At 42.6% G+C, this 11,106-nt stretch overlaps 1 protein-coding gene across 2 annotated transcripts; it reads right to left on the bottom strand.

Moving 5' to 3' along the window:
- Positions 1-73: 73 nt before the first annotated feature.
- On the bottom strand, positions 74-9,709 carry LOC111666600 (scavenger receptor cysteine-rich domain-containing protein DMBT1-like). 2 transcript variants are annotated; one of them, XM_023421977.2, is made up of 12 exons: positions 9,645-9,709; positions 9,468-9,559; positions 7,878-8,663; positions 7,269-7,697; positions 6,693-7,007; positions 5,984-6,412; positions 3,793-4,107; positions 3,084-3,512; positions 2,503-2,817; positions 2,161-2,363; positions 1,023-1,171; positions 74-348 (listed from the first exon to the last, which is right to left on the bottom strand). In XM_023421977.2, exons 2-12 carry the CDS (start codon positions 9,541-9,543, stop codon positions 99-101), a joined length of 3,696 nt encoding a protein of 1,231 aa, XP_023277745.1. In that variant the 5' UTR covers positions 9,544-9,559; positions 9,645-9,709; the 3' UTR covers positions 74-98. The 2 variants fall into 2 exon arrangements, with proteins under 2 accessions (XP_023277745.1, XP_087034293.1); XM_087178167.1 differs by having other exon boundaries at positions 9,468-9,556; positions 9,645-9,689.
- Positions 9,710-11,106: the final 1,397 nt, after the last annotated feature.

The raw sequence follows: 11,106 nt of genomic DNA, 5'->3' as shown, positions 1-11,106 counted from the left end.
TACAGCAGGTCATCAGGGCCATTACACATCATTGTACATTTAACTTTTTGCCATTTCCATTACACAACCAAGTGTCTGCTGAGGACAAAGAGGGACGCTTACTTGTTCTCAATGACAAAGTATCGTGTGGGATCTTTAGGGTTTGATGAGTGAGTGGCATGGCAGTGCTCCAGAACAACTGTAAAGTTCGGATCGCTCTCCTGCACAGATATGCCCACATATAGAGGAGAGCCCACTGGAAGGATGATCCGGCCTGCTGCATAAGGCTCAGTGAAGTTGGAGTTGCGGAACAGAGACATGGAGGCTCTGGCTTTGGTACCTGAGTCTGAAATGCCAGGTGTGTCAGGCCTGTCAAGAAAATATATATTTTTTTAATTGTGATAACCAAGTCATTTTCCTTTCAGTTTTTCTTTTTCTTATCGTTACTGTTTTTTTTAATATATTATTTATTGTTATATCCCTTTATTTATTTCTTGGAGATTGGGTTTTGAGGATATATGATCCTGCAACATCTGCAGCTAGACAAGAGAGGGAAAAATTCATAGTTCGGGCGTCTTCTTCAGGTACATCCTTACAGAGGGGCCTGAGGTTTCTGTGAGTTCCTGTGATGTTTTGGTTCACCATGCTGTGTTCTTTAAAACATGATCAGGGGACAAACTGAAGGGATCGATTTCCCAAGTATTTGACTGTTATGAATACTTGGGAATTTGATTGGATACCAGATTGACTTTGCTCGAAAGCAAACCATTAAAATCCAATTCTTGTACTGAAACAGAGCTTGTTCCTCCTTTTTAAAACTGGAAAAACATTATACAGTGATGAACCATACAGAATGAATGGTTAAAAGCAACACAGAGACTAGACCAATTTTCACCAGGTTTGTCCTAATGATTGTGGTATGATGTCATCAAAACAATCGGCAAAATGGCATAATCACATAACAATTATACACATTGCCACTTCATCATTTTACAACTGTAAATACTGAGTGATGTCATAGTCATAATCAATAAAGTACTTACTGCAGGAATGGTCTGAGCGGCCCATTCAGGCCGGTGTCCATGTCGAGGGGATATGCGCAGGAGAAAGGAAGACTCACAGGACGAGTCAAGGACGAGTTTGTTGGGGAGAAAAATAAACTGTTGGAATAGATTGCATGTGTGCGGTTGGTCTGAAAGACAGAGGATGAACAAAGTATTAGTCAGGTGAAGGATTATGTCAGGTTGAGAGGATTTATCATTCAGGTGGAGAACCTGGGTTTAAGATACTGTCCCTTCAAGCTCCTTGGCATGATGGGACTGCACATGAAGAGAACCATCAGGAACATCATTGAGGCCACAGAACAGGGATCAAGATGTTGTGCAGACGTTACTTAGACACAAGCTGGGGCAGGGCAATAAGCCAGCTAGCGATTTGCTGAACAAATTCATAATGTCGGTAACAGCAAGTTAGCTAACGTTATCATGCCTACTCTAGCTGGTCAGTAATGAGTCCATGTAGTAGTCCCTGTGGTCAGTTCAGCTACACTCTGGTTTTATCTCTTTCTTTGTTGGTGGTCAGGGCCAATGGTTTAACAGGGAGGGACTCCTGTGCATGCACACACACATGTACATGCACAAACTGTCCGGACCGGCTACCAAAACAAAGAACAGAGAAGCTTGAATTGCAACGCATACACAGGGGTTGTGACTTCATTCTCTGCTCAGGAGACCATTACTCCTCTACATCTTTGAATAGACAGTAGTTGTTTTCTGCTCTCTTATTGTTTAAAATCTCATCTAATATATATATATATCCTGTAAGTTGGTGTAACTTCTTCAAGTTGCTATGATTTTTTACAGTTCTTTAAAACTATCTTCAACTTATATAAAACCACAGTAGTAGCTCCATGCTAGCTGTCTGGGTTTAACCCTGTGTAACTATAGTGATGCATTGGAGGAGTGCAGATGTAAGGGAGCTGGAAGTAGATGAATATTCAAGGTGTCCATAGCTAAAGAAGTAGGGCACAGAGACACATAGTGTAAGGTGGCCCAGAATTTCTAGCAATGTCCATCAATTGCATGCATAGGGTAGAATAGAAAAGAAGAAGTCAATACATGATAATTTTTTATAGAGATACTGCAAAAAAGAAAGAAAAAAGAACAGTAGTTAAGTATTTACCGTCAGTGTGTTTCCACAAGCACCTGCCTCAGCCTCCACTTCGTACCAAACTTCATTATTACGCACTCTGACCCAGGAGCAGTTAAGGGCAGCCAGGTTTCCAGAGAATGGGTCCAAACCACTGGATGTTATGGAAGCCAAATCCAGCCCCACTTGGAGTTTATCACGGCCACAAATAAGCTGAGTAAACTGGAGTGGAGGGACTAAAGAAAAAAAAGATATAAAATCACCAAATTAAAGGGTGTGAGAAAGGAGATGAGATAGTAAATGCCAGACCAATTCAGTGTGTAGTTATTTAAGAGTATAATGTCAAAACAGTGAAAAACATAAAAAGAAACATACATTCACAAACAACACTGGCATCTTCAACGTGACCACAGTTGTGGACCCCGAACCCTGGATGTCTGCAGTCAGTTATGGATGTTTCACTTCCTGAACAGCTGACATCGTCCAACCAGATGGGTCCAGTGCCCTGTCCAAAAGCTGCACTTTGAAGTGCTGAACGAGCCCTGCCACAGTCCAGCTGTCTGCACACCACGCTGGCATCGTTCAGGCCCCAGGAATCGTCACACACCGTCCCCCACTGTCCATCATGGTAGACCTCCACTCTGCCAGAGCAGCGGTTGCCAGAGTTGACCAGCCTCACTGGTGAACCGGCTAATAGAAACACATGCAACAAATTATTGTTGATTAGAGCCAATGATTCCTTTAACAACTACACACAACAGCTTTCTGTTTAAAATGATGAATATAATTTGAGACCAATGATCCTGGAGTTGTAAAAGAATACTGTAAAGCACATATTTCTTGTTTGTGTTATACAGTAGGTGTTTATTAAAATCCTCTTAGCTAAATGTTACATGACAGAGACTCTGTGAGACAGTGACACTTCACTGGCTGTAGATGTACCAATCAGTGTTTACCTTCACAGACGACACCAGCATCCTCATGGTGACCACAGTTGTGTGATCCAACCCCTTGGTGGCGGCACTCACTGAGCTTTGATTCGCTGCCTGTGCACATGACATCATCCAACCAGATGGGCCCTCTGCCCTGTCCAAAACGTGCATTTTGTGGTGCCGACAGGACTCTGCCACAGCCCAGCTGTCTGCACACCACCTGTGCATCAAACAGGTCCCAGGCATCATCACACACCGTCCCCCACTGTCCATGGTGGAAGATCTCTACTCTGCCGGAGCAGGAGCTGTTTCCATTGACCAGACGGATCTCTCCCTCAGCTGCTGAACTGTTGCCCACCGCTGTTGTGGCAGAGACGTTGACTTGACTGGCAGATGTCTGTGGTGCTGGATCAGGTGTGGTCGGTATAACTGTGCTGTTCGGTTCTGGTTGACCTGTTAGAAAAGTTTATGTGAACTCACAAGACAACAGCAGCCTGAACCTCCACCAGTGACGAGCATAAGATCCATTATCACAGATAAAACTGATTATGTCAACATTAGACACAAGACATTTATGATCATGACACAAACCTTTACTGTACATTTGACTTATTGTGCTACAAAACAATATATGTTGTGTGAGGTAAACACTGGAACTTATTGATGAGGCAGTTTCCTGGTTAAATGTGAGCATAAGATCTGGAGCGTACTTTAAATATGTATAAACATTTACCTTCACAGATGATACTGGCATCTTCAACGTGACCACAGTTGTGGACCCCGAACCCTGGATGTCTGCAGTCAGTTATGGACGTTTCATTTCCTGAACAGCTGACATCGTCCAACCAGATGGGTCCAGTGCCCTGTCCAAAAGCTGCACTTTGAAGTGCTGAACGAGCCCTGCCACAGTCCAGCTGTCTGCACACCACGCTGGCATCGTTCAGGCCCCAGGAATCGTCACACACCGTCCCCCACTGTCCATCATGGTAGACCTCCACTCTGCCAGAGCAGCGGTTGCCAGAGTTGACCAGCCTCACTGGTGAACCGGCTAATAGAAACACATGCAACAAATTATTGTTGATTAGAGCCAATGATTCCTTTGACAACTACACACAACAGCTTTCTGTTTAAAATGATGAATATAATTTGAGACCAAAGATCCTGGAGATGTAAAAGAATACTGTAAAGCACATATTTCTTGTTTGTGTTATACAGTCAAGCCCGAAATTATTCATACCCCTGGCAAATTTAGACTTAAAGTTACTTTTATTCAACCAGCAAGTTTTTTTTTGACCGGAAATGACACAGGCTTCTCCCAAAAGATAAGACGATGTACAAGAGGAATCATTGTGGAAAAAAATACTTCTCAGCTTTTATTTACATCTGAACAAAAAGTGCCATGTCCCAAATTATTCATACCCTTCTCAATAATCAATAGAAAAGCCTTTATTGGCTATTACAGCAATCAAATGCTTCCTATAATTGCTGACCAGCTTTTTGCATGTCTCCACTGGTATTTTTGCCCATTCATCTTTAGCGATGAGCTCCAACTCTTTCAGGTTGGAGGGTCTCCTTGCCATCACCCTAATCTTTAGCTCCCTCCACAGATTCTCAATTGGATTCAAGTCAGGACTCTGGCTGGGCCACTGCAAAACGTTAATGTTTTTGTCCGCTAACCATTTCTTCACCACTTTTGCTGTGTGTTTTGGGTCGTTGTCGTGCTGAAGTGTCCACTGGTGCCCGAGGTCAAGTTTCTCTGCAGTCTGCCTGATGTTGTTGTTGAGAATCTTGATGTATTGCTCTTTTTTCATGGTGCCGTTTACTGTGATTAGGTTCCCTGGTGCATTGGCTGAAAAACACCCCCAAAGCATCAGGTCCCCTCCACCATGTTTGACAGTGGGGATGGTGTTCTTAGGGTTGAAGGCTTCTCCTTTCCTAAGCCAAATGAAGGATACATCATTGTGGCAAAACAATTAAATTTTTGTTTCATCTGACCATAAAACTGAAGACCAGAAGTATTCTTCTTTGTCCAGATGATCATTTGCAAAGGCCAAGCGGGCTTTTGTGTGCCTTATCTGGAGAAATGGCGTCCTCCTCGGTCTGCGTCCATGGAACCCAGCAGTGTGCAGTGTCCGTTGGACTGTCTGCCTTGAGACGTTGCCACCAGCAGAGCACAGATTCACCAGGATGGCCTTGGTGTTGCTCCTTGGATTCTTCTTCACCTCTCTCACTATCCTCCTGGCCAGCACAGGTGTCACTTTTGGCTTCCGACCACGTCCTCTGAGATTTTCCACAGTGCGGAACGTATTGTATTTTTTAATAATACTTTCCACTGTAGCCACTGGAACTTGAAAACATTTAGATATGGCCTTATAGCCCTTCCCTGACTTGCAAGCAGCCACAATGCGCAGCCGCAGGTCCTCAGTGAGCTCCTTTGTCTTAGCCATGACTGTCCACAAACCAACTGCAGAGAGCTGCTGTTTTTCACCTGTTAAGTTGATTAAAACAGCTGTTCCCAATGAATCAGGGTAATAAGGATGCTTTAGAACAGCTTGGACTATTTGGACAGGTATAGAACTTTGGACTTTTCCATACACTGTGACAGTTTGCAAAGGGTATGAATAATTTTGGACATGCCACTTTTTGTTCAAATGTAAATAAAAGCTGAGAAATATTTTTTTCCACAATGATTCCTCTTGTACATCGTCTTATTATCTTCTGAGAGAAGCTTGTGTCATTTCCAGTCAAAAGAAACCTTGCTGGTTGAATAAAAGTAACTTTAAGTCAAAATTTGCCAGGGGTATGAATGATTTCGGGCTTGACTATACGTGTGTATTAAAATCCTCTTAGCTAAATGTTACACCATAGAGATTGTGTGAGACAGTGACTCTTCACTGGCTGTAGATGTACAAATCAGTGTTTACCTTCACAGACGACACCAGCATCCTCATGGTGACCACAGTTGTGTGATCCAACCCCTTGATGGCGGCACTCACTGAGCTTTGATTCGCTGCCTGTGCACATGACATCATCCAACCAGATGGGCCCTCTGCCCTGTCCAAAACGTGCATTTTGTGGTGCCGACAGGACTCTGCCACAGCCCAGCTGTCTGCACACCACCTGTGCATCAAACAGGTCCCAGGCATCATCACACACCGTCCCCCACTGTCCATGGTGGAAGATCTCTACTCTGCCGGAGCAGGAGCTGTTTCCATTGACCAGACGGATCTCTCCCTCAGCTGCTGAACTGTTGCCCACCGCTGTTGTGGCAGAGACGTTGACCTGACTAGCAGATGTCTGTGGTGCTGGATCAGGTGTGCTTGGTATAGCTGTGCTGTTCGGTTCTGGTTGACCTGTTAGAAAAGTTTATGTGAACTCACAAGACAACAGCAGCCTGAACCTCCACCAGTGACGAGCATAAGATCCATTATCACAGATAAAACTGATTATGTCAACATTAGACACAAGACATTTATGATCATGACACAAACCTTTACTGTACATTTGACTTATTGGGCTACAAAACAATGTCTGTTGTGTGAGGTAAACACTGGAACTTATTGATGAGGCAGTTTCCTGGTTAAATGTGAGCATAAGATCTGGAGCGTACTTTAAATATGTATAAACATTTACCTTCACAGATGATACTGGCATCTTCAACGTGACCACAGTTGTGGACCCCGAACCCTGGATGTCTGCAGTCAGTTATGGACGTTTCATTTCCTGAACAGCTGACATCGTCCAACCAGATGGGTCCAGTGCCCTGTCCAAAAGCTGCACTTTGAAGTGCTGAACGAGCCCTGCCACAGTCCAGCTGTCTGCACACCACGCTGGCATCGTTCAGGCCCCAGGAATCGTCACACACCGTCCCCCACTGTCCATCATGGTAGACCTCCACTCTGCCAGAGCAGCGGTTGCCAGAGTTGACCAGCCTCACTGGTGAACCGGCTAATAGAAACACATGCAACAAATTATTGTTGATTAGAGCCAATGATTCCTTTGACAACTACACACAACAGCTTTCTGTTTAAAATGATGAATATAATTTGAGACCAAAGATCCTGGAGATGTAAAAGAATACTGTAAAGCACATATTTCCTATTTGTGTTATAGGTGTTTATTAAAATCCTCTTAGCTAAATGTTACACCATAGAGATTGTGTGAGACAGTGACTCTTCACTGGCTGTAGATGTACAAATCAGTGTTTACCTTCACAGACGACACCAGCATCCTCATGGTGACCACAGTTGTGTGATCCAACCCCTTGGTGGCGGCACTCACTGAGCTTTGATTCGCTGCCTGTGCACATGACATCATCCAACCAGATGGGCCCTCTGCCCTGTCCAAAACGTGCATTTTGTGGTGCCGACAGGACTCTGCCACAGCCCAGCTGTCTGCACACCACCTGTGCATCAAACAGGTCCCAGGCATCATCACACACCGTCCCCCACTGTCCATGGTGGAAGATCTCTACTCTGCCGGAGCAGGAGCTGTTTCCATTGACCAGACGGATCTCTCCCTCAGCTGCTGAACTGTTGCCCACCGCTGTTGTGGCAGAGACGTTGACCTGACTGGCAGATGTCTGTGGTGCTGGATCAGGTGTGGTTGGCTGAACTTCAGTGTCTGTTATGTTCACATCTGTTTACAATGAAAAAAGTTACTGTCCTGATGCAGCGCCAATGAGAGTTATTATTCATAAATTGTTACTTGAATTACTAGAACCATAATATCTTCATTAATACAAACAGTGAAACAGTTAAATGGATTGATTAGATGAGAAAATGTAATTTGTAATTTGTTTTTAAAATGGAACAATACCTGCACAGTATGCAAGGTTGCATACGGACGGCGCCACAAGTTTGTAGACGTAGTAGTTTCCATAGCAGAGCTTGACATGGATGGTGTGTGACCTAAAACGGCAGCAACTGTTGCTCCAGGCATTACACACAGTGCGAGCTACAATTTCACCTGACTGTGTGGGATGAGATTGTGTTATAAATAGAGGAGCGTGGGTTCCACACCTGTTCTCCTCCACACACCTCTCTGCAATATGAGCACTAGTTTGCCCCAGAAACAGACGATACCAGCCTTGCCAGTTAATATTTCTGTCACAGTGTATTATGTTATTCATTGTGTTATTTACTGAACGCCAGTCATCGTTCAGTACAGTGTAGTTGTCACATGGGTCAGCACAGCGGGCGAGCCCATTATTATTGATGCAGTCCATGCCTAAAGGGCAAACAGTGTTTCCACAGCTGAACTGGACAGACTGGGGAGAGGGGCCAGATCTGGGGCTGGAGGAACGCTGCAGGCACTTGAAAGAGCCAGGTGTGTTCTGGCAAACCTGAGATGGCGCACAGGGCGAGTCTGGGAGGGAACACTCATCAGTGTCTACACAGCCGCTGTCTGGTGACCAGTGATAGCCTTGGCTACAGCAAGAAGAGTCCCTGCAGAGTTTTGTATTGTAGCAGGTGAGACCATCACCTACGAAGCCATCTTTACAGACACAAGAGAGGCCCTGGCTGGCAAAGGTGTCTCCCCTTTCTCGTGACTCGAGGCAGTTGGCTTGATCATGACATGAATCGCAGCTGAAGACAAGTGTCCCTGTGAAAAGTACGAGGATAGTTTGACACAGGCTCCTGCAAATTCTTCCACATGAAACACTGAAAATCAAGTTATGAAACTATAAATGAACTAAACCTTTCCAATTCGGGATGATCCATGTTTAGGTATTCTGTGTGTACAATTACACAGAAAACAAATCTTTTCAAATCTCACTACAGAGTGATGTTTGTAGAATTACATCAGTGTATGAATGCCATTTCTTACATAAAATTTGGTAAAAAAGGAGTGTTAAGTGGTCTCAAAATACTGCACCTCATGGTAGATCATAATAACAGCTTTGTTCAGGCCAACAAAACTTTACCTTAAATTATAATCCACTTTCCAAAATATTATTTAAGAAAATAATCAGTATTATGTAATAAAATAATAATAGTAGGCTATGTGTGAAATTATATGCAAGAGATCTAATTTTTTATTTTTTATTTTGATATTTAAATTGGTGTGAAATCCCTGGAATAAGCAGTTAAGAATATGTGTAAATTGTTTTTACTTTAAAACTACTTTTAAATTTGATGGAATCACAGGGAAATGAGAAAATGTCATGCAATCAAGGTCATATTTATGAGGGTGTAATCTGTTAACTTTGGTGGTGGCAGCAGCTATGATTTATGTGTATAAATAAATTGAAGGCACCATTTAAATTAGTGATTTAATTGGAGTCCATCCATATGTGACACAAAAATGAAAGAAAAAGAAAAAGTTTTTCAAAATGGATGGTACAGTTAGACAGTAAATATGTGTCATAATGTCAAAGCCAGGATGACACAAAGTCAGACGACTTACCTGAAGTGCTTCCTGTAAAAATCTGCAAAATTAGGAGCAATAACAAACCCCCAGGCACCCCCATTATGGGCTGCATCCACGACACAAACCTGCTGAAAAAGACAAAGGAGATGTCTTAAAATCACATTTTCCAATGATTATTAGGTTCTCCTGCACATTGCCAGTCTCTGCACTTACCTTGGAGAAAGTATGTGGGAATCCAGCAGTAAGAGAGAAAGTTGAAAGTGATAAGTGCCCAGCGAGTGTGTGAATTTATGGGCCCGTCACTGTGTGCACAGGACACAAAAGAGGTAATTGGTGAAACACATAAAGGAATCATTGACAGCATTGATTCATACGACATCAAAGGTTATTTATTCATCACAATCAAAGTACGACAAAGTGAAAACAGATCTGGTAAAGAAACAAACACCTGAGCCATGGGTCAATAAAATGTATAGTTCTAGAGTCATCTCAGGTGAGTGTTGAGACATAATGGGGGACTCTCAAGTTTGCACATTGCAACACAAATGTCCATTTATAAACACCTTTTGTCAACAGTTGTGAATGAAATGGATTTATAGCACAGAAATTTAACACTGACCCTGGAAAAAATAATCTTAACTCAAGGTACACAAGCATTTGACAGCATCCCGCAGTTTTCATTCACAGTCTTACTCAGTTTGCCTGAACAAATGCCATTCTCATCCATCTCTGGAAATTGAAAGTGAACAATTGTCAAATAAATGTTTTTTAAACATCCAAGGAAAAATTAAAGACAGTTATAGGTAGTTATAAGTAGATTTCAATAAATAACCATTTTGATGATTCCTTTGATGTCAGCGCCAACATCTGTCACCACGCATGATAAAACTGACACTGGATGCATGTTAGACCCCATTTTACTGTATGTTTCTATAGTTACCTGTTCGAACAGGTTTCTTTGAAGTTTTCAAAAGTTTGAAAGTTCACGGCAGGGAACACACTGTGCTGTAGAGTGGACAACCTGTCTTCATTTTGATTTACAGTGTTTTTATCATCAGTGTCACTTCTTATCATTGTTTACTGGAATCGCTGTGGTCCCTGAAATCACTTCCTCCTATATGATCATTAACCCAAGGTTAATAGTTCACTCAGTTCTCAGTGCTCCACAATAAGAGGAATGTGCTAATAAGTTCTATAACACTAGGTTAGACCTACTTTTTGAGTTTGCTATCCACAAGAATAATCTGCTGATGTGAAGCAAGCCTCATAAAAGAGATCTCAGCAGACGTAGGATGAAGAATTGTTGATTTGTATAAAGCTGAAAGAAAGAAAAAGTATAAATCTATATATATAGATAAGTATAAATCTAAGTATATATATATATATATATATATATATAAATGGAGACGATTTCGTCCTGCAGCTACTGCAGGAGGTTGGTGCCAAGCTAAGATGACTCCAAAGGCACAACGCAGAATGATCAGTAATGTATGAAAGAACCTCAGAGTAACAGCTAAATTAAATTTAAAATTAAAATGAATCATTGGAGCTGGTTGACATCTCTGTTCATGAGTCTACCGTAAAAAAATCATGGTGCATGGTTACGTGGAGCATGCGCATGGCAGGACACTACGGAGGAAGCTCGCCAAAAAAACATTGCTGTGCCCCTGAAGTG

This window comes from Seriola lalandi, unplaced genomic scaffold (assembly GCF_002814215.2).
Source record: "Seriola lalandi dorsalis isolate HSWRI2012SDOR001 ecotype SW California unplaced genomic scaffold, Sedor1 jcf7180002054678, whole genome shotgun sequence".
In the NCBI taxonomy this organism is placed as follows: domain Eukaryota; kingdom Metazoa; phylum Chordata; class Actinopteri; order Carangiformes; family Carangidae; genus Seriola; species Seriola lalandi.
The sequence above is the reverse complement of the archived record's forward strand: the minus strand, read 5'-3'. Positions and strand labels throughout refer to the sequence as shown.